This window comes from Lolium perenne, chromosome 3 (assembly GCF_019359855.2).
Source record: "Lolium perenne isolate Kyuss_39 chromosome 3, Kyuss_2.0, whole genome shotgun sequence".
Taxonomy (NCBI): domain Eukaryota; kingdom Viridiplantae; phylum Streptophyta; class Magnoliopsida; order Poales; family Poaceae; genus Lolium; species Lolium perenne.
In genome coordinates this window covers 335,284,228-335,308,132 of record NC_067246.2, presented here as the reverse complement: position 1 = coordinate 335,308,132, position 23,905 = coordinate 335,284,228, and the positions used below count along the sequence as shown (strand labels likewise).

General features: G+C 45.5%; 1 protein-coding gene across 1 annotated transcript; it reads left to right on the top strand.

Moving 5' to 3' along the window:
• The first annotated feature begins 11,207 nt into the window (after positions 1-11,207).
• Positions 11,208-23,836, top strand: LOC127338931 (uncharacterized). Its single transcript, XM_071827693.1, has 8 exons — positions 11,208-11,533; positions 11,615-11,849; positions 11,948-12,020; positions 12,121-12,375; positions 12,458-12,897; positions 13,070-13,400; positions 13,480-13,749; positions 23,760-23,836. The coding sequence occupies exons 1-8, from the start codon at positions 11,226-11,228 to the stop codon at positions 23,834-23,836; spliced, it is 1,989 nt and encodes a 662-aa protein (XP_071683794.1). The 5' UTR covers positions 11,208-11,225.
• Positions 23,837-23,905: the final 69 nt, after the last annotated feature.

Genomic DNA, 23,905 nt, shown 5'->3' with positions numbered 1-23,905 from the left:
TCAAAGTTCCCCGCAGGGAGAACACTATCATCTTCAGATAATTTCCTCTTTGCATCTGTCATCGTGCAAGCCTCAACACCATCGCGGCCCACATTGTTTCCTAGTAAAGATATCAGCTGTTACATGTAGCATCAGCCTTGCTCATTTGCAATTTTGCATTGCAAGCCGCGTCGGCCAAATTATCTATAGATCAACCCAGGTATACATAAGCTCCATCTAGTAGTCTAAACACAATAATGAACGAATGCAGTACCTAGAGCTGCAGCGTAATTCTTGCTTGCTCTTCATGTTTCAAATGTGAACTAGTTGTTGGCCCAAGCTAAATAGTCCTCTATAGTATGGTAGAGATGGCTGAGTTGACCTTGGATAGCCGGACCTGAGGAGCAATGTTGTAGGGGTGACTACGGTCAACACCAAAGCTGTTTGTGTGACAATATCAGTCTAAAGATGTCCACTCTTCTAGTTCCTTGTATGAGATAGCTAAGTGTTGAGGGGTGACACTCATGTTTCTTCCTGTAATGTGTATTATTAAAGCGCTCCCGATAATTCATATGTTTTTGTGGCTATTGGCACAAAACAATATTATCACTAGGGATAACTGAGGAGCAAGAATACGGAAGAACCACAGGAGTCTGTCTCTTCTGCAAGCAACTAGAATGAGTTAACCATCTTCCTTATAGAATTTGTTGCAGCCAAGATAATTGGCAAGGTGTTTTACTTTGTGTAACATGGTTTCGTTACATTTGCGGTAACATATCAGTGGGGTAGTCATTCTAGATCTTCTGCTCTGAATATTGCTACTTCTATTGTACTGTGGAGCCACAGTGAAATTGTGTTTAACCAAGGTTTGTGCATCAATATTAAACATGCCTGGAGAAGGGTTCTTTGCAACACAAGGGAGTGCCTATTACTGCACATAGGGGCTACTCGGACCAGACTGGAAAACTTTGTAGTAGCACATCTGGTGTCTGGTGAGCATCCTTCGCATGCCCACCAGGATCTGCTATGATAGTACAACCTGGGTCATAGTGATCGAAGATCCAAAAGTGATGGACTTTTAAGGGATTGGAAGTGCAGAAAAAATTCAAGAATTCAAAAGTTCGCAACAAGCATCATTGTAACAGGGGTACGCAAGCCAACATGTGTGTATATGTAGCTTAAGCCAATAGTACTTCAAGCACAACACACCAATTGACATAGCATGGACTGAAATAGGCATTCATGAAGAGCTAATAAACAACATCAGTCAAGCAAGCGGACGCAGGAACACGACTGATCAAAGAGATAACTGAAATACATATATTGTTCGAACATGAAAATACTGCTTGACCTCCCCTTCCTCGCATATATCGGTTGTAAGCCCAGAGTACTGATCGAAGTGGCAATAGCACCAAGGCCAGAACAGGTCTATTTTCACATACATTTAGGACAAGCGACGAAAATCGCAATACTGCAAGAGAACCGTAACAAGGCTGAAAGGTCGATTAAGATAGTGCTTTTCGGAGATAATATCCACCATCAAAATATGTTCAGTTCTTTGCCAGTCTCAAAATAACTCAGTTTTCTTTAACTGAACAATTCAGTTGTTTGTTAGACTCAAAACAATTGCTTAGGTCAATAACGGAAAACACAGTTAAAAAAAACGGAAAACAAAAGAGTTACTCGTAGTGCGACATGCCCTTAATGGACATGATCGTCAGTAGCCAGGAACCCTAGAAACTGGACAAAATCAATTGGATTAGAAAATCAACTTGAGAGCGGGGGAATAGGGAGACATACCGTAGCCATAGCAGCCGTGGGGAAGTGGAGCTCTAACCCTAAGACCATGGCGATGACTGCGCGGCGACGGCGGCACTGGAAGAAACCCTTGCGGCCAGCTCGACCTGCGTCAGATCATGTCGGTGTCGCGTAGGCAACGTAGACGACGTCGGGAAGCCAGGGAAAGCCGCTAAGCTCGCTGGAGCTCAACAACTCAACCATAGCAATAAAACCTAGAATCGGGCAAGGTCAGGATCTCGCAATTTAGGAAGCAATAAAAGAATCTAATGTGATAGAGCAGTAGAACGGAGCGAGGTGAGTCTGTAGGTACGAGCGTAGTAGCGGCAGCGATCGGAGATGCCCGAGGTACCAATGGCGTCGGTGAGGCGACCACGGGTGTGAGTGTCAGAGGGGCGAGAGTGAGGTGGAGGAATATCAAGTGGTGCGGTCGGTTTGATTGACATGACCGATTCGGTCTGTTTTGTTCCACGAACCTAATAGGTTGGACCCACTGAGGGCAATACCGTCATTTCTTAAATAGCCAAAATAGGCCAAAATCTAACTATTTTAGGAAAATACCTACTTGTAGAGAAAATTGCAAAGACTACAAATATCTTTTTTGTTAGATTTATAAAAATCTATTTTTAAGAGAATAAAATGCCAATTGTGTTATTGAATTAAAGAAGGGCATTTTAATAATTAAAGATACCTTAGAAATAATAAAATTAGTAAAAAAATCCAAAAATATTGCAATCAATTTAAAATCAATTAAAAGTGCAACAGATCCAAGAAAAATAATTTGTAATCATTAAAATACACTCAACAACCCTAAAAGGGGCAAGATTGTAATTTTGCCTAAAATCCACACGCATGGGAAGGGAATTAGTAATACGCCAACAATGCATTCCATATAGTTTCATTAGAGCATCATTTGTATTTCCAAATAGTGTCCTTATTCGAGAATGGTGATATCTTCAGTTCCTCTATGTGACGCCCCCAAAACCGGTACCATGAGAATTCTAGCGATCCCGTTAAAATCCGCACGATATCTCAACTTTGAGACACCCTCCTACACGACGTGCGCAACGAAGGACACATGTGGTGCATAGCTTGGAAGATCCACCAGTGAATGGCACAGGTGTCGAGGGTACGACGAGTGAAACAAGAAGTTTTGCCGTGATTTGCCTGATACGATCTGATATCCTAGAGTAAATGACAATCTCCTATACATGGTACTACAATCTTTTATACAGGGAAGCTACGGATGTTGTTTAATTACAAACGACAATCGTGGGATTGCTATGTCTAACATTCCCCCTCAATCTAAATCTACAGTAATTAGGTTGAGATTGGTACCTAATTTCTGAAGCATTTGTTTGTTTACCGGTTTTGTGAATGCATCGGCCATCTGATCAGCGGAAGACACAAACTGAACCTCCAATGCTCCACTGCCACCTTCACTCTGACAAAATGAAAACCAGCCTCGATGTGTTTAGTATGTGCATGGAACATCGGATTGGCTATCAAGTAGGTGTAGCCCAAATTATCACACCAAAGCACCGGTGGTCATGGCTGAGAAATTCGAAGCTCCTTAAGCAATGACTGCAACCATGTGGCTTCGGCAGTCCTGTTGGCTAGCGCTTTGTACTCGGCTTCCGTAGATGAGCAAGATACTGTTGACTGCTTTCGATCACTCCAGGAGATAAGATTTTAGGACTAAAGAACACGACGAAATGGCAATCCTAGAGTAAATGACAATCTCCTATACAGGGAAGCTACAAATGTTGTTTAATTACAACCGATAATCATGGGATTGCTATGTCTAACACGCGCCACTGGACTTGGCTTGAACTTCTTCGTTGGCTGGCTCTTTTTCTTGCCTTTGTTCTAATAAAACTACTACATAGAGTATGTCTACAAAAGGATGTCGCAAGTTTATCTAAACTTATAGTATATAGATATATCCGAATATCTTTTTATGAACGGGGGAGTACTATAGATCATGGGCAGATCCAGCCTATAGTCAAGGGGGGCAGCTGCCCCACTCAATTTTCATTTACCTTGTAATATGCTAGCTAAAAACTGATTTGCCCCCACTTAAAATTATTATTTGCACCACTTATATATCATATTTTTGCCACCTCTCAAAAATTGTCCTGGATCCGCCCTTGCTATAGATTTTGGGCATAACACTATTTATGTGTTTAGTTGTAATATTTTTAAGAAATTGTGATGTATTTTCTAAATTTTGTGGTATTTACGTTCATTCAGTTTTCTTATCATTTTTTTCCTTTCAAATATTTATTCTAAATGGATTATACTTTTATTTTTTTTAAGCTCCATTGAGTAATGCTAAACGTTATAGTAGAGGGGCAAGTTCTATATCGTTTTCTTGAATTGTATTATGAGGTAGGAAGGGATGAGAGGATATGATATTTCCTTTTCAAAAAGGAACCCAAGCAGACCAACATCAATTGATTGAGAATTGATTGATGCAGCCATGCCCGTGACAGAACATGCATGTTGTGTTGAAATATTGGGCCCATACACATTGGCCCATACTAGATTTCAGGTTTCCCTATAAATCTCAAAGCCCACTTAGTGGCAGCCTTGTGAGTTTGAGCCCAAGTTGGTGGCAGCTCACTAGGGAGTGGCAAGAGGTGGGAAGTTTAGTCCCACATGGAAAGTTGGGAGGAAGTTAGACCACCTTATAAGGTGGGTTGTTTCACCACTAGTAAGTGAGTGAGAATAGGAGTGCTACACGCGCGCGCTCCTCCTCCTCCTCGCTCGCTCGTCTCGACACGTCACGACGCGCCGCGCCGCGCCGCGCCGCGCCGCGGCGCGCCGCGCCGCGCCGCGCTCGTGGTGAGTGGATCGAGCCGAGACTTTCCTTACTTTTTGCAGCTCAGGAAAACGAACAGAGTTCACGAGTTAGGGTTTCCACCTCTCTCTGCTTGCGCCGCCATCGTATACTCCATCCCGCTCGCCGACGTGCATCGGTGAACGGGAGAGCAGGTCTCCGGAACCACTCGTCCTTGCGATCCTGTACGGGAGAGGGTGAATTAGGTTTTTGGGAAGCGCTCTGCGCGACTGCTCAAGCTCTTCATCATGGGTCGCCTTCCGTCCAAGTCGGGCGGTGCTGCCTACCGTCGTCTTCAACGCCGTCTACTTCGACCCGTCGTCCCCGTCGTCAACAACGTTGTCATCAACAACGTTACTGCCGCGACATCATCTGCTACACCTCCACCAGATCGGTACGTGCGACATATCTCGATCTGTTTAGCGATGGATGCTTTACCGTTTGCGCTGCTGCTACTCATGTTGATTAATGCATCTAGTATGTTTGAGTTTCACATGTTGCTAGTTGCTGCCATCATGTTTTATATTCTGGAATTAATCATGGAAATTGTGCCTAATTATCCAACAATCCAAAAACCTAATTGTAGGCAATTTCCTGAGTTAACAATGGCTGGTTTTTCCGATGCACTGAGGCCGGATAAGTTTACCGGTGTGCACTTTAAGAGGTGGCAGTATAAGGCCATGCTCTGGCTTACTCATCTGAAAGTGTTCGAAGTTACTGATGGTTTACCTGAAGGAACTATATCTGACCAAGATCAGAACAAGTTCAAGGAAAACAATACTCTCTTCGTCGGATGCGTTCTAAGTATTCTTGCTGATCGTCTGTGTGATGTGTACATGCACTTAACAGATGGTAAAGAGCTCTGAGATGCACTGAATGCTAAGTTCGGTGCAACCGATGCAGGCATTGAACTGTACATCATGGAGAGCTTCCATGACATCAGGATGGTTAACAACCGTTCTGTAGTCGAACAAGCTCATGAGATACAGTGCATTGCGAAAGAGGTTGAACTCCTTAAGTGTGCCTTACCTGACAAGTTTGTGGCTGGATGCATCATCGCTAAGTTGCCCCCTTCATGGAGGAACTTTGCCACAACTCTCAAACACAAGAGACAGGAGATATCAGTTGAAAATCTGATAGCATCTCTTGATGTTGAGGAGAAAGCTCGGGCTAAGGATAATACTGAGAAAGGAGAGGGTCAGTCTAGCGCCAACATGATGCAGAAGAAACCCTACAGCAAGAATAAAGGGAATAACAAGCCCTCCTTCAATAAGCCTATGAAGACTACAACCTTCAAGAAGAAGAAGATGATAAACAAAGCAGATCTGAGCTGCTTTACCTGTGGAGAGACTGGCCACTTTTCTAAGGACTCATCCGAGAGAGGGCAGACCGCAAGAAAAAGGCGAGGCAAGTCAACACTGTGACCGCTAGCAATGCTGATGGGTACGGTAATCTCTTTACTGTTCTTTCGGTATTTCAATCTCCATGTTGGTGGATTGATACGGGTGCTAATGTTCATGTGTGTGCTGACATATCCATGTTCACTTCTTACCAGGTCGCCCGGGATTCTTCCGTCTTGATGGGGAATGGGTCACATGCTTCTGTTCGTGGTGTTGGCACGGTAGATCTGAAGTTCACTTCGGGGAAGATCGTGCAGCTGAAGAACGTGCAGCATGTCCCTACTATGAACAAGAATCTCGTTAGCGGCTCCCTTCTATGCAGAGATGGGTTTAAGGTTGTTTTAGAGTCGAATAAAGTAGTTGTTTCCAAGTTTGGACAATTTATTGGTAAAGGCTATGAGTGCGGAGGCTTGTTCCGCTTTTCGCTTTCTGATTTCAGTAATAAGTCTGTGAACCATATTTGTGGCAATGTTAGTGATGATACCAGTGTTTGGCATTCTCGTTTATGTCACATTAATTTTGGTTTAATGTCTCGACTATCCAGTTTGAGTTTAATTCCGAATTTCACCATTGCCAAAGGTTCTAAGTGCCATAGTTGTGTGCAATCAAAGCAACCCCGGAAGCCTCACAAGGCGGCCGAGGAGAGAAACTTGGCACCTCTAGAACTCATACATTCTGATCTATGCGAGATGAATGGTGTGTTGACAAAAGGTGGAAAGAGATATTTCATGACATTGATTGATGATGCGACTAGATTTTGCTATGTTTATTTGTTGCGAACTAAAGATGAAGCTTTAGACTACTTTAAAATTTATAAGGCTGAAGTTGAGAATCAACTAGAGAGAAAGATCAAGCGTCTTAGGTCGGATCGTGGTGGTGAATATTTTCCTAAAATCTTTGATGAATTCTGTGAGGAACATGGCATTATTCATGAGAGGACGCCTCCCTATTCGCCCCAGTCAAACGGGGTTGCCGAGAGGAAAAACCGCACACTGACTGACTTGGTGAATTCCATGTTAGCCACTGCTGGTTTATCAAAGGCATGGTGGGGGGAGGCTTTATTGACTTCATGTCATGTCCTGAATAGAGTTCCTAACAAAAATAAAGATAAAACCCCTTACGAGGAGTGGGCTGGGAGAAAACCATCACTTTCGTATTTGCGCACATGGGGATGTTTGGCGAAAGTCAATATTCCAATCACTAAGAAGCGCAAACTCGGACCAAAGACAGTGGATTGTGTCTTTCTAGGTTATGCTCCGCGGAGTGTAGGCTATAGATTTTTAGTAGTTCAATCCGAGGTACCTGATATGCATGTTGATACTATTATGGAATCTCGTGATGCAACATTTTTTGAGAATATGTTTCCTATGAAAGATATGCATAGCATTGCTAGAATTTCTACTGAGATAATTCCTGAGTCTAGTCCATCTAATGAGTATTTTGAACAATCACATGAGAATGTTACTGAGAAGGATGACAATGAAGCTCCTAAACGGAGCAAGAGACGGAGGATTGAAAAATCCTTTGGTGATGACTTCATTGTGTACCTTGTGGATGATACTCCCACGTCCATTGCAGAGGCATATGCATCTCCAAATGCAGATGATTGGAAAGAAGCCGTCCATAATGAGATGGACTCGATTCTTTCTAATGGAACTTGGGAGCTATCAGAACGACCCCATGGATGCAAGCCTGTGGGCTGCAAATGGGTGTTCAAGAAGAAGCTAAGACCTGATGGTACTATTGAGAAGTACAAGGCACGGCTTGTAGCTAAAGGCTACACACAGAGAGAAGGCGAAGATTACTTCGACACCTATTCACCTGTCGCTAGACTTACCACCATTCGAGTACTACTGTCCATGGCTGCCTCCTATGGTCTTATCGTTCATCAAATGGATGTAAAGACAGCTTTTCTTAATGGAGAGTTGGAAGAGGAAATCTATATGGATCAGCCTGATGGGTTTGTAGTAAAAGGTGAAGAAAGAAAGGTGTGCAAGTTGTTGAAATCTTTATATGGCCTGAAACAAGCACATAAGCAATGGCATGAGAAGTTTGACAGAACTTTGACTTCTGTAGGCTTTGTTGTCAATGAGGCTGACAAGTGCGTTTACTATCGTCATGGTGGGGGCGAAGGTGTTATACTGTGTTTGTATGTGGATGATATTCTGATATTTGGTACAAACATGAAAGTAATACACGAGGTCAAGTCTTTCTTGTCAAAGTGTTTTGATATGAAAGATCTGGGAGAAGCTGATGTGATTCTGAACATCAAGCTTATTAAGAACGAGAGTGGGATTACTCTAACACAATCCCATTATGTTGAGAAGATGTTGAGCCGGTTCGGCTATGTTGATAGCAAGTCTTCTCCAACACCTTATGATCCCAGTGTGACAAGGGATTAACTTGTCAATGCCTATGGATTGTAGGCTAGGGTTTAGTTAGAAGTAGAGGGTAAGTAGATCTCGAAGGTTTCAGCCGAAAAGTACTCGACGATTGTGAAAACTAGGGTTTGCAGACAATGATTCGATTGATTCTTCGTCCCTCGACTCCCCCTTTATATAGGAGGTGGAGTCGAAGGATTCGTGTTGTACAAGTTTACAGAGTTCGGGACGGTTTCTAACTCATCCCGCCAGATTACAACACTTCCTATTACAACTCTATTTCTTCCTTAAACGCATCTTGGGCTCCCGAATCTTCTTATTCTTCGGGTAGTGGGCCTTCAATAAACCCCGGGTACTATATTCGGCAGGCCCATTTGGGATGCCTATGTCAGTAGCCCCCGAGATTTTGCTTGAATTGTAAAGTCAGGGAAAATCTCCACTGTTTATTTTTACCCGAAAGCCTTAATCTTTCTATATTTCTTCTCATAAAATTCTATATTGTACAGGGATATTGGTAATTGGGGCTAGTTCATCTGACGGATCAGGTACTAGTTAACTGCTCTAGTGGCAATCCGCAAAAACCTACTTCAAAATCACGTCCCTGGACATGATCTCGGGATACTGGTGTAAACTTCGACAGGTGCCGCTTAAGGTCTTACCATTCTGTCGAGTCCCAGTCAAATTTATCGGGTACCTAACGCGTCCGTTAGGATTTTTCTTCGTATCTGTTGATACGGATAAAAGTAGCAGAGCGCAGTCTTTGGCGATGCCACGCCCAATGAGAATGGATTACGGGTCTTACCTTCGCAAATTTGCGGCATTCAGAAATTGATCGCAACTTTGGCGTTCTGAGAATATATTGTCGAGTGCTTTTCCGGCTTTTGGAATGGCACATTTTATTGAGTCAAATATGACTTATATTGTTCTCCCGATGGGAGTATATGTAGAGTTAATTATAACTCGAAATATACTCTCTTGCTCTTCTATTTTTCCTTTGTTAATTTCATCGGGCACGCGAACAGCGTTCCCGATGGGAGTAGCCCCCGAGGCTACAGCCAAGAACTTGTGCTTGGTTGTAGGCTCAACATTTTATTCCACCTTGTCGCTATTTTGTCATTATTTCGCAATATGAACTCTTTCCTCTTCTTCTTCTTCTCTCTCTTTATTTTTATATTTCTCGGGTGCGCGAACAGCGCTCCCGATGGGAGTAGCCCCCGAGGCTATAGCCAAGAACTTGTGCTTGGTTGTAGGCTCAACATTTTCTATATTGTCATACTCGAAATTTTACTTTTTGTCGGAGTAGCCCCCGAGCATTTGGGCAAAAACTTGTATTTGATCAAAGGCTCCCGAAGTATTGAATATTTCATCCTGTCGCCAATCTCTGAATACTTCCTTGTCGACATTCTTCACTTAATCAAATTTACTTCATCCTTGACAAGTAGTCGTGAATTTTCTGTCCTGTGGGTCCATTGCTTCCACCACGTTGACACGTCGTGCAAGTGGGGGACACACGTCCTCCGCTTTTTCTGGCGCACGTACGGTAACGCCTATCTCAGTAAAAATACCTTTTTACCCTTGTTTCTAGAAGATCTATTCTCACCACACGATTTCTCCATCCAACGGCACGCTGCTTCACCCGATTCTTATATAAACCTTTCTTCAACCTCCGTTCATCCCCTCGCTTGCGCCGCTCATCTGTTCCCCTTCGCAAAACTTCTCCTGCGCCCGAATCTCTCCAAGCTTCCGCACTCACAGACCTTACTCTGCCCATTGCCGTTGATGCCACCGCGCACGCGACTCACTCGCCACAGCACTCCGGAATCCAAGATGGCTGCCGAGGATCTTGAGTGGGAGAGATCCAAAATCTCCAACCAAGACACCAACATGCTGAAGAGGCTTGGCCTCATGAAGAAGGAGGACGCCATCCGCTTCCCCAGCGAAGAAAGCTACCCCAAACCTCCAATGGAGTACCGGGTTAGTTTTGTTGATCATCTAATCCGCGGCCTTTCGACCCCAATCCATGATTTCCTCCGCGGCCTTCTTTTCGTTTATGGGATTCAACTACACCAGTTGACTCCCAATTCCATCCTTCACATTTCTATTTTCATCACGCTTTGCGAGTGCTTCCTTGGAATCACTCCTAATTGGATTCTTTGGAAACGAATTTTCTGCCTCCGCCGCAATGGCTCCCACAACGTCACTTATAACATAGGTGGCGTTGTAATCTGTGTTCGTACTGATGTCGACTATTTCGACGTCAAATTTCCTGACTCTGTCCAAGGATGGCGCAAAAAGTGGCTCTACATTCACGAAGAAAGCGCCAATTCTGTGGAGCACAACATAGTTCCTTTTGACGGAAGTGCCAGGATTCAGCGTCGCCGTTCCTGGGATGCCGAAGCTTCTGAAGAAGAGAAAAAGGCGACAGAGGCGCTCATGGCTCGTATCCATCATCTTCAAAACACTCGAGGCAAAGAGCTATCTGGTGTTCAAATTACTGCCTACTTCCTTAGGATTAGAGTGCAGCCTCTTCAGGCTCGCAAAAATCCCCTTTGGACGTATTCTGGTGAAAATGACGCCAACAGAGTTTCCAAAGTGATCTTTACGTAAAGGACCTGGAAAAATTGGTTCGAAGAATTTCTCGATTAGGCAAGAAGGATCCTATTCCCTCCTCCTGTCGAGTGGAACCATACAGTGCTTCCAATCCTCTTCCCGAGGTATTTTGTCTTCTCGAATTTCTATCTTGTTCTAAACTGTTCCTTGTATCTTATTGCAGTGGTATCTTACTTATTCTCTTTTGTCACTATTTCCTTGTAGAATCATCCTACTATGGCTTCCCTTCCTCCTCTTCCTGAGGATGGAGAGGTCGAAGAAAGAGCCGTTGTCGATGATGACAACCAGGAGACCCCCTCTTTTGTTAATGAACCCGCAGATTCTCGAAAATCTGCGGGATCTACTGAGAAGGATGCTGCCTCTGAAGGTACAACATCAGCACAATCTCCTCCTCCTGCTGTTTCTCCGAAGAGCAAAAGGAAAAGGAGCAATGGCGAAGATTCCGGGACCTCGAAACCCGAAGAAACTGCTCCTTTACCTCGAAAAGCAGCTTATGATCCATACGTCGAGAGTATCATCAGCTCGTAGGTTCCTTGCTCTTTTCCTTTTCTATTTGAAGAATTTTATTTTGCCTTGCTTTTTATGCTGCCACTATTTTGTCACAGTGATGATGAAGAAACACCAACTTTAGATGTGGCTGCTCGAACGAGCACGTCACATACTTTAGTTATTTCAGAAAAACCAGTTGAAGGGGAGGAATCGTCGCCTCCTCAACAAAATGTTGATACATCTACTCCTCCTTCGAGCCCCCGTGCCCCTTCACCAAAAAGGGCACGGGTTGAAAAGATTGTTGATCCTGCCCCTCAGTTGGGCAGTTCGTCGACTCTGCTCTTAGATGATGTAAGTTTGTCGGCATCTATATTTTCCTTATTTTGTTTTTTCACACCTTTTCTCTTTTTCATGCCGACGTTTCTTTTGATGTACTTACCTTTGAACAGCCAATGATCAAAGAGCTTCTTCGGATCGGGTCCCAATTTGTTGGGTACCGTGAATATGCCGCCAGAGCCGAAGGTAACGACTTTTATACTTGCTATTTTTCTTTGACTTTCTATTCCTGTTGCTTGTCGCTATTTTTTGATCTTTCTTTTCTTTCTTTTTCATATCTCGACAGAAAAACTTTCAGAGGCCAACGAACGTGTCGACGCACTTGCTCAAAAACTCGAGCAAAGTGAGGCGGCTCGCAAGAAAGCTGAACTTGCTGCTAGCAAAGCCAAGGCCGAGGTTGATGAAGCCAAGGTGAAAGCTGCTAGTGTCGAGGAGCTGCAGAGAAGGCTCAAAGATGCCGAATCTGCCTTAGATGAGCAGAAAACTGCACAAACTGTGCGTGAACAAGAGATCATCAAGCGTCTGAAGTCGCAAAGTCGACGTACGCTGAGTAATATCATCAACCCCTTCTATTGTACTTCCTGTTTCTTGGTTTTTGACTAATGGTTTGTCTCGTGTGGCAGCCCAAACAAACCAAGATTTTGATCTGGAGAATCCCGTTAATGACCCTCTCCTTGATGCACTTTCTCTTCTGGAGTTCCATGGGCGCGAAATTCGTGAAGGCGTGGCCAATGCCAGTGCAAGTTTGTCGGCGTTGTTCCCCTACTTCTTCCCGAAGAAAGAGGAACCTTCGACTTTCCTTGCCCTTGCCAAGCTTTTCAATTCGTCGGAAGACCTGGGATTGAAGATGCGTCAGGAGAATATGAAGGTTGCTGTCGAGAGTACTGTTGCCCTGGTTGCTGACAGCCAACAGACGCTTGATTGGATGAAGGTTGGCGACACCAGCCAGATAGAGCATTCGAGATGGAGGTCGCTGATCAAGGCAGCCAAGCCCAACACTAAGAAGATCTTGGCGTATCTGGGGATCAAGCCAGCTTCGACTCCTAGCTCCTCGAGGCCGGAGGTCTAGTTGCATGCCTCCTTGTTTCTTTTTCTGTTTCTTTTGCTTTTGTTGCCAAAGTAGTTGTTTTGGCGACACTCATTTCTTTAGCTCTGCTGTAGTGCCCTTGTAATGATTCCAAGAAATTAATGAAAAACTCTATCTGTCATTTGATGTTGTCTTGTCTAAATTTCAGTTGATATTTGATAACTATACTCCAACTTCCGCTCCTTCCAATGTATCGCCTTCTTCTCGTGCGAGGAGAGCTTTTGCTGATACTGCACCTGTCGACGATACCTTGTCGCAAGAACTGGATGAACTTCGGCAGCAACTTCAGTATGCGAAGAAGCAAACACTTGTGATGATGGAGCAATCTCGTAAGTCATCTGAAGCCGAAAAAATTGCTCTTCAACAAGCTCACGAAGCCGTGGCTGCTAAGGAAATTGCTGCTTCCGAGGCTGAAAAGGCAACTACTCGAGAAAATTTCATGCTCGAATTAATGAATGAAGCCAGTGCAGATATGTCGGGTATGCCTGTTTCGTCCGCTGATATTCTTTATCTTCATGCTATTGTTTCTTAGAGGTTTCCACTTCTTTGTTTTGATAGGTGCCTTTGTTGATGCTGCTGCCGAGGAAGAGAGGGTAAATGCTAGGACAACCCTCCTTGTTAATCTTTCCCTGGACCATGGTTCGTTGTTTTGGGCTACCCCAGAGAGGACCCGCCAAATTGTCAGATTTCAAGATCGCGCCTCTCAAACTCGCGATTTCCTTGACTTCTGTACCAAGACCTTGTCCATGGTTTACAACTCCATGTTTCCTCGGAACGTCCAACCAAAAACTCTTCCTGAATTGATGGAAAGGTTCAAGGAAGCTCGCAGTATCCATGATTTTGTCAAAGCTCAACTGGTAGCTGGCGCCAGATTTGCTCTTATCATGCTCCAAATCTGCCACTCGAAGCTTGACCTTACCCAGGTTGTCGAGAAGGTTCACCAAAAAGTAAAACGTCGGAGAGTTGGTGTTGACAGGATTAACACGAAGGTTACGCCTATAGCCGAAGCAATGATTGAAGACCTACTTCGGATGGATGCCGACTTTTTTGCCGATGGCCATTATGCTGATTTTCTTGGTGCTGCTCCTGAGGAAAACAGGGTTACTCTTGATGACATATTGAATCAAGACTAGTTAGTTTCTTCTTGTAGATATTTTTTCTTTGTAATCCATGACTATATTGTAAAGCAATCATTATATTTCTCTGTTTGTTTAGCCCCCGAGTGTTTCGGTGACTCTTTACTATATTTGTATACTTGCGAGGTTTTGAACCAAGGCATTTATATATTTAAGGCGAATATGAGCCCCCGAGCTTTTTATTGAGTACTATTTTGTATTTTTGTTGACTCACGAGGTATTTGAATACCAAGGCAAGTTTTTCCTTTTGTCGATGAACTATATTGAAATTCGCCGGAGCGAAGACTTTGGTCATGTCGATAAAGAAGAAAAGTTATATTGTCACTATCTTTATTATATTGCAGCACCGCGAGCCCGCCTCATTAAAAACCTTCTCCGGCCCCACTCGGTGCCCCGAAAAAGGAAAAGAGTGCGTCTGAAAACTCGCGGGCGTTTCAGTACATTGAAGCTTTACAAAGACTATATTTTGACTCTAGGCGTAGAAACGCCTAAGTTGCGCCACGTTCCCAGGGGTTTGGCTCCTCCACCCCTGTCTTCTTGTCCTTTATTCAGTATGCTCCTCCTCCAATTACTTCCGTGACAATGTAAGGGCCAAGCCATGGTGACTCGAGTTTTCATGACTTTTTTGCGTGAGCCGAAGAACTAGGTCTCCCACCTGAAAAGATCTTGGCCGCATAACGTCGTCGTGGTAATTCTTCAAGTCCTGTTGATATTTGGTTACCCGAGATAATACTTCATCTCGAGCTTCATCAAGTGCGTCGACGTCGTCTTCTAGCACTCTTCTCGACGTTTCTTCATCATATTCAGCGATACGTGGAGAGTTGTGCTCTATCTCGATTGGTAGTACTGCCTCTGCTCCATGAACCAGGAAAAACGGAGTTTCCTGCGTTGCTGTGTTTGGTGTTGTTCGGATGCTCCACAACACGCTTGGTAGTTCTTCGGCGGGTATGTCGAGCTTTTTCCGGTGGTCCTAACAAGCGCTTCTTGATACCATTGCAGATGATGCCATTGGCTTTCTCGACTTGCCCATTGGTTTGAGGATGTGCAACTGACGCAAAGTTCAGCTTAATACCCACCTCTTCGCAATAATCTTTGAATTCATGGGATGTGAAGTTACTGCCGTTGTCTGTGACGATGCTGTGGGGCACTCCAAATCTGAAGACGAGGCCTTTTACGAATTTTACTGCGGATGCTCCATCTGGTGAATTTATCGGCTTCGCTTCTATCCACTTTGTAAACTTATCGACAGCTACTAGCATGTACTCCTTTCCTCCTGGCCAGGATTTGTGTAACTTACCCACCATATCAAGTCCCCATTGAGCAAAGGGCCATGACAATGGTATTGGTGCTAGCTCTGCTGCTGGAGAGTGGGGTTTTGCGGCAAACCTTTGACACGCGTCGCAAGTTCTTACTATGTCCTTGGCGTCCTCGATTGCTGTCAACCAAGAAAATCCTGCCGAAAAACCTTGGCTGCAATAGCTCGACTACTTGCGTGGTGGCCACATATTCCTTCGTGTACATCCTTCAGAATTATTCTTCCTTCTTCGGGTGTGACGCACCTTTGCAAGACGCCCGAAATACTTCGCTTATACAATTCTCCCTTGACCACCGTGAAAGCTTTGGAGCGTCGAATTACTCGCCTTGCTTCAACTGGATCGTCAGGTATTTCTTTCCGAAGGATATATGATATGTACGGCTGCATCCACGGTATCTGTATCATCATGACCAAGTCCTGATCTTCTTCGTCCTCTTGCTTTTCTTTGGCAGCCCCCGAGGGTTTCTTCTCCTTCTTTTTTGACTTTGTTGGCTTAGTGGATCTCTCTGTTATCTCTTCCCAGAATACACCTGGCGGGACTGGAAGGCACTGTGACCCGATGTTTGCAAGAACGTCGGCTTCGTCGTTGCTCAACCTGCTAATATGATTTACTTCGCATCCATCGAATAACTTCTCAAGCTCGTTGTACACCTCCTTGTATGCCATCATGCTATCATTGATTGCATCACATTGGTTCATAACTTGCTGAGCCACCAACTGTGAGTCGCCAAAGATTTTTAATCGAGTTGCTCGCAGTGCTTTCGCCATCTTCATCCCGTGTATGAGGGCCTCATATTCTGCTTCATTGTTAGATGCGTTAAGGAACGTCATCCGGAGGATGTACTTCAATTTGTCGCCTTCGGTGATATGAGTACTACTCCTGCGCCAGCTCCTTTCTAGTCTCTTGGACCCATCAAAGTTCATGGTCCAAGTTCTCGATAAATCTGGAGGTCCTGTATTTTGCAACTCCATCCATTCTGCGATGAAGTCTGGCAGTATTTGCGACTTTATTGCTTTTCTTTTTTCATACGTGATGTCCCGAGGGGAAAGTTCTATTCCCCAAAGGGAGACACGACCCGTAGCTTCTGGGTTATTCAGTATATTTGACAAGGGAGCTTCATTGACCACTATGATCGGGTGTGCCGAAAAATAGTGGCGCAATTTTCGTGCTGTCGTGAACACTCCATATGCTAGCTTTTGGTACTGAGGGTACCTTTGTTTTGAAGGTGACAAGACTTCGCTCACGAAGTATACTGGCCGCTGCACTCCATGGATTTTCCCTTCTTCCTCTCTTTCGACAACTAATACCGTGCTAACCACTTGGGGCGTGGCTGCGATATACGGTAGGAGAGGTTCCTTTTCCTTTGGAGCCACCAGGATTGGTGGTGTCGAGATTTTTCGCCCGGATCCTCGAAAGCTCTGTCGGCCTCTTCGTTCCACCTGGAATTTATCTCCTTGTTTTATCGCCGCATAAAATGGTAACGCTTTTTCTCCTAACTCGGCGACGAACCTGCTCAAAGCTGCGACTCGCCCAGTTAGCTGCTGTATTTCTTTCAACTTTGTTGGCTTTCTCATTGTTACTATGGCTTGTATTTTGTCGGGGTTTGCTTCAATCCCTCTTGCCGAAACTAGAAACCCCAGAAGTTCTCCTGCTGGGACGCCAAAAGAACACTTCGTCGGGTTCAGTTTGAGGCAGAATTTGTCGAGGTTGTCAAAAGTTTCTTTGAGATCCTCGATCAATGTTGTCCCCTTTTTTGATGTTATGACGACATCATCGATGTATACTTGCACGTTTTTCCCGATCTGTGTTGCTAAACACTTCTGCATCATCCTCTGATATGTTGCTCCCGCATTTTTTAGACCAAAGGGCATTGTCTTGTAGCAAAACACGCCGTAAGGTGTAATAAACGCTGTCTTGGCTTCATCATCTTCTTTTAATCTGATCTGGTTATAACCAGAGTATGCATCCAAGAAGGAAAGACGTTCGCAACCTGCCGTGGAGTCGATAATTTGATCGATCCTTGGGAGGGGAAAGTGATCCTTAGGACAATGTTTATTGAGACACGTAAAGTCGACGCACATGAGAAGGCATGTCGTGTTTTTCTTAGGCACCATCACTGGGTTAGCTACCCATGTGGCTTCGTAGATATTTCTCCGATAAAAACAGCTTCTTCGAGTCGATTTATTTCTGAAAGCAAGTCTTTGCGGTATGGTTCCGAAAAACGACGCAAAGGTTGTCAGATTGTTTATTCTGTTGGATCCAAATTTAGGTGGTGCTCGGCAAGTTCTCTGGGTACTCCTGGCATGTCAGCTGGACACCATGCAAAGATTTTCCAGTTCTCACGGAGGAACTTGACGAGCGCGCTTTCCTATGCGATATCCATATCGTTTGCGATAGATGTCGTCTTTTTGGATCTGTCGGGTGAATCTGCACCTCCTTAGAATTTTTCTCGTGTTGAAAGTTGATTCTTTATTTGCCCTTCCAACGCGTGCAAGACGTCGTAATCAGTCATGCTTTTTGACGCCAAGTACTCGGCTTGCATCCCGAAAGTTTCTCGCCAACGAAAATCCTTGTCGCACTTATCGGCTAAGGCAAAGCTTCCCTTGACTGTGATTGGTCCTCTTGGTCCGGCAACCTCCACAACAGGTATGTATAGTGTGGTACCGCCATAAATCTAGCATATGCTGGTCGTCCCAACAGAGCGTGGTATTGTGATGGAAAATCCACGACTTCAAATTCGAGCTTCTCGATTCTATAATTTTCTCGGGTCCCAAATTGAACATCGAGATTGATTTTTCCCAATGGATAACTTGGTTTCTCTGGTGTGATGCCGTGGAACCTTGTGTCTGTTGGTTTCAAGTTTGCTAAGGATATGTTCATCTTCCTCAATGTATCCGCATACATGAGGTTCAAGCTGCTGCCGCCGTCTATGAACACTCGAGAGACATCAAATCCTGCGATAACTGCTGGCAGAATAAGTGCTGACTGCCCTGGTCGAGGAACTTGCTGCGGATGATCTGCTATTGTGAAGCCGATATCTTGTCCTGACCAATTAAGGTACTCAACTGTTGGTGGAGGCATTTTCTCTGCCATAAACACCTGTCGTGAGATTACTTTTTGAGCTCTATTGGACGGCCTTCCCTTGAATCATCAACACTTTGCTCCGTTGGAGTTAGGATCAACATAGGGTGGTGGTGCAGGTGCTGCCGCTATTCTTAGCTGGTGTCGATTGTCCTCTGTAATCGCGGGAGGTGGCGGTAGATGAACCTCGCTCCTAGGCTCCCGAGGGTTTCTCTGTGCTGCTCGAGCGTGAGCATTTTCTGCGTATCTGAACATTGCCTGAAAATTTCGACAGTCTTCTGCAGTGCCCGACCGTCTTTTCCCGTTGCCGTCGAGGAAGAAGTGCATCCGGCACGGTCCGTTCAGCATTTCCTCGGGGGACACGAAAGGTCTTGGAAACCTCGGCCCACTATTTTGCACATTGCGTGAATCATCCCTATTATCACCTCGCTGTTCACTGCTTCTCTGGTAATCATCTCTGTTGCCTCCTGTATTTGTCCGAAAACCTGCCGAAATTTGTCCTGGGGCGTCGTAGTTCTGGTACGTCCGAGGAAATCTTCGCCTCGGTTGATAGTTTCGACCACGGTCCTCCTCTCGACTGTGTCGTTTGTTGTGGACAGCGTCTTCTCCATCTGCCCATTTATTTGCTATCTCCATCAACGCGGATACTGGCGTTGGCTTGGTCCTTCCCAAAGCCTCGACAAAGTCTCCACGCTCGACTCTGCGACAAACGCATCTATCGCTCTCTCGTCAGATATGTTTTCTGCCGAGTTTTTGATGATATTCCACCTCTGGATGTACTTTCTCATTGGCTCATCTGGCTTTTGTCGACACGCTCTCAACTCCTCTAACGATGCGGGTTTTTTGCACGTGGATCTGAAGTTCTTGACGAACACGTCCTCGAAACTTTCCCAGCTGTCGATGGATCCTGGAGCGAGTTTCTTTATCCATGATCGTGCGGCACCACTCGGGTGCACCTGGATGCTTTGCATGGCTGTTGCCCTAGTTCCTCTGTCGCCTTCACCGTCTCCGGATAGTCGACTAGCCAATCCTCTGGATCTTGAAGGCCGTCGAATTTCTTGAAATTATCGGGTAACTTGAATCCCGAGGGGACTCGCGTTTTTCGGACTCTCCTCGTGAAGCATGGTAAGCCGCACATATCTTCGTCGTTGAGTTCTGGGGATTGCCGATGATCCCTTCTGTTTTGCCGCGCTCTGTCGACTCTTGCTTGTGCTGCTGTGTCTCTTGCTCCACTTGGCCCTTCAGGTGCTGCCGCTGTTGCTGCTGCGGGTCGCGGACTATTTTGCCTTGCCACTCCTTCGGGAGGCGTTGATATAAACGCTGTCCCCATAGCTCCAACTCCTGCTACCGCCATATTGTACAGTGTTTCCCTTGGGTCACCCGGAGGTGGTTTAGATGCAAGGATAAAAGCATGTGTCGCCATATACCCAGCCTCTGGTGTCTTAGGGATGATGTTTCCTCTTGTATCTATCGACATAAAGGACATGTCGAGGTTTTGAACCAAGTGTTCTCTTTCTGCCTCGGGTATGTGTTGCAGCCTTGATCTTGCTGTTCCGCGCCTCCCGATGGCTATCACCCGTAGTTCTAGATTGTCGACTTAGATCTGCCCTTCTCTGCTGGATGCAGAAGCTGCCTCCTTTCTCCTGTTCAACTCAGCTGTCTGTTTTTCCAATTCCCTGGCAGCTCGTGCGAGCCTATATTGATATGCTTGCAATTCTTCTGGTGTGGCTGTGGTAGCCATTGGTTCTGTGCCGTTCATAGCTCTCGCAGCTCTGTCCCACGCTGCTTGTGAAAGTTGAACTCTATCTCGCGGCTCTGGCCCGACGTATTTGTTGCCCAAGCCTTGTCGCAGATTGGAGGGATCGACGTATGGATTTCCCAAACTGTCGAAAGCCTCAGATGTCTCTTCTTGCTCTTCAATGGCGTAAATCTGATGATACTTTGTACTCAGATCTACGTTGGGTTTGGTGACATCATCGTTAAGATTGATGAAGACCTTGCCCACTGTGAGAGATTTGTCGATGAAGTCATGACTGTCGACATCGCTTGAGCCATCGCTTATATACGAGTCCGCAGATGACTCAAACGATATGTCGTTGAAGATCTTGGCGAGTTTCTCTCTTGCTCTGATGCTGACGTAGCGTGTCACCGAGGTTTCTTCTTCTCCTGACTCGTTTGACGATGCATAGCTTGAAAAATCGGAATCGGCCACTGATGATCCCGACGAAATCGGAATTTCGACACGATACGATCCTTCCTTCTCGACGCGAAAGTGGAACCTTCCGAACGTCATCTCCATGGGCTCCGCCAGATACGCATATGCATCCAAACGGGAGGGTGGGTGAGGAACAAAATCGACAAGACCAGTAGCGATCTGTTTACCTCGATCCATTGTGTTGCTTGCGGTTGACGATGTCGAAGATCTTGAGCGTGCCATCGAGATCAGCTCCTTACGCCTCTAATTCCCACAGACGGCGCCAATTGACAAGGGATTAACTTGTCAATGCCTATGGATTGTAGGCTAGGGTTTAGTTAGAAGTAGAGGGTAAGTAGATCTCGAAGGTTTCAGCCGAAAAGTACTCGACGATTGTGAAAACTAGGGTTTGCAGACAATGATTCGATTGATTCTTCGTCCCTCGACTCCCCCTTTATATAGGAGGTGGAGTCGAAGGATTCGTGTTGTACAAGTTTACAGAGTTCGGGACGGTTTCTAACTCATCCCGCCAGATTACAACACTTCCTATTACAACTCTATTTCTTCCTTAAACGCATCTTGGGCTCCCGAATCTTCTTATTCTTCGGGTAGTGGGCCTTCAATAAACCCCGGGTACTATATTCGGCAGGCCCATTTGGGATGCCTATGTCACAGTGTGACATTACGCAAGAACCGGAGGATTGCCGTAGATCAACTGAGATACTCTCAGATTGTTGGCTCACTCATGTACTTAGCGAGCGCGACTAGACCCGACATCTCTTTTGCTGTTAGCAAGTTGAGTAGGTTCATGTCAAACCCGGTGCGATCATTGGCATGCACTTGATAGGGTCATGCGCTACCTATGTGGTACAATGAGTTATGGGATTCACTATTCAGGGCACCCAGCTGTGCTTGAAGGATATAGTGATTCAAATTGGATCTCTGATGTAGCTGATCTCTACGCCACTAGCGGGTATGTATTTACCTTTGGAGGTGGCGCAGTGTCATGGAGATCTTGTAAGCAAACCATATTGACGAGGTCAACTATGGAAGCAGAACTTACTGCTTTGGACACAACCACTGTTGAATCAGAATGGTTGCGTGAGCTCTTGATGGACTTGCCTGTGGTTGAAAAACCTGTACCGGCAATCCTTTTGAATTGTGACAATCAAACTGTAATTGTCAAAGTGAACAATTCTAAGGATAACGCGAAGTCATCAAGACACGTCAAGAGACGTTTGAAGTCTGTCAGGAAATTGCGAAACTCCGGAGTAATAACTGTTACATATATTCAAACAGACAAAAACCTGGCAGATCCCTTTACAAAGGGACTATCACGTAATGTGATAGAAAGTGCATCAAGGGAGATGGGTTTGAGACCCGTTGATGTTACACCATAGTGGTAACCCAACCTTTGTGATCGGAGACCCCGTGAATTAGGACCTGGGAAAAACAAGCTAGTGGTTTAATTGAGGAGAGTATTATGTAACCCTCTCTATGTGAAGATGCACAACTCTCAATTGCTGTAAGGCAGGTTGGCAACAAGCCTTAATGTGTTTATGTTGGCTATTTTAGCAAAGATGCTGTCCTACAGAGCATTCTTGAAATAACACACCTATATGAGTCCGATTGTTAAACGTCGCAATCTACGAGATTTGGGTGATCTCTAGTAAACTCATGAAGAGACCACGAAGTATGACGCATATGCTTCACCCGCGGGGTAGGCTACTGGCAGCCATGTACTGGTTATGACTTTGAGTGAAACCCTGTTCACGCAAAACTTGCAATTCAAGGCTTAGTCCATTGTTCAAGTGTGAATGGATGTAGCTTAAGGTTCTAGGCGGAAGTTCAACTTAACAGTCTCCGCTGAAACACTGGTATATAAACAAGCAGTGAGTATTGGTAAATCTCTAAATGGGGATTTGAGATCTGGTGGGGGATTGTTGAAATATTGGGCCCATACACATTGGCCCATACTAGATTTCAGGTTTCCCTATAAATCTCAAAGCCCACTTAGTGGCAGCCTTGTGAGTTTGAGCCCAAGTTGGTGGCAGCTCACTAGGGAGTGGCAAAAGGTGGGAAGTTTAGTCCCACATGGAAAGTTGGGAGGAAGTTAGACCACCTTATAAGGTGGGTTGTTTCACCACTAGTAAGTGAGTGAGAATAGGAGTGCTACACGCGCGCGCTCCTCCTCCTCCTCGCTCGCTCGTCTCGACTCGACTCGACTCGACACGACACGTCACGACGCGCGCGCCGCGCTCGTGGTGAGTGGATTGAGCCTCGAGCCGAGACTTTCCTTACTTTTTGCAGCTCAGGAAAACGAACAGAGTTCTAGACGGACGCGTCGCAGTTAGTCGGTTCGGGTCGCTCCCGGGCCGTGGGCTATCTGTAACCGACTCGAAACGTTCGTGCGACGTGGGCGTGGCCCACGTTGTCTAGGGTTTCCCGAGCCTATATAATCTCTTGCCCGGCTACCGCAGAAAAACATCTAATACACGAGTTAGGGTTTCCACCTCTCTCTGCTTGCGCTGCCATCGTAGCCTACTCCATCCCGCTCGCCGACGTGCATCGGTGAACGGGAGAGCAGGTCTCCGGAACCACTCGTCCTTGCGATCCTGTACGGGAGAGGGCGGGTGGGTTTTTGGGAAGCGCTCTGCGCGACTGCTCAAGCTCTTCATCACGGGTCGCCTTCCGTCCAAGTCGGGCGGTGCTGCCTACCGTCGTCTTCAACGCCGTCTACTTCGACCCGTCGTCCCCGTCGTCAACAACGTTGTCATCAACAACGTTACTGCCGCGACATCATCTGCTACACCTCCACCGCCACCTCCACCAGATCGGTACGTGCGACATATCTCGATCTGTTTAGCGATGGATGCTTTACCGTTTGCGCTGCTGCTACTCATGTTGATTAATGCATCTAGTATGTTTGAGTTTCACATGTTGCTAGTTGCTGCCATCATGTTTTATATTCTGGAATTAATCATGGAAATTGTGCCTAATTATCCAACATGTTGTTAATTTCGTTTCTAGATTTTTGTATGGCCCATTTTGTTTAGTTGATGGTTTGTGCTAATTTTCCCTCATTAAGCTGAGTTTTCCTTGATGAAAAAGGAAGTGGAACTGATAAATCGTACTCGTGGGTGACGCTTGGTGCCGTGTACGAGGGCCTAGGCTGCGGAACCAAGTAGTAACTGCACACGCACGCACGTATTGGCCGCGCCAGTTTCAAAATTTAGCGTCTAACCGTCTTCCGTCGT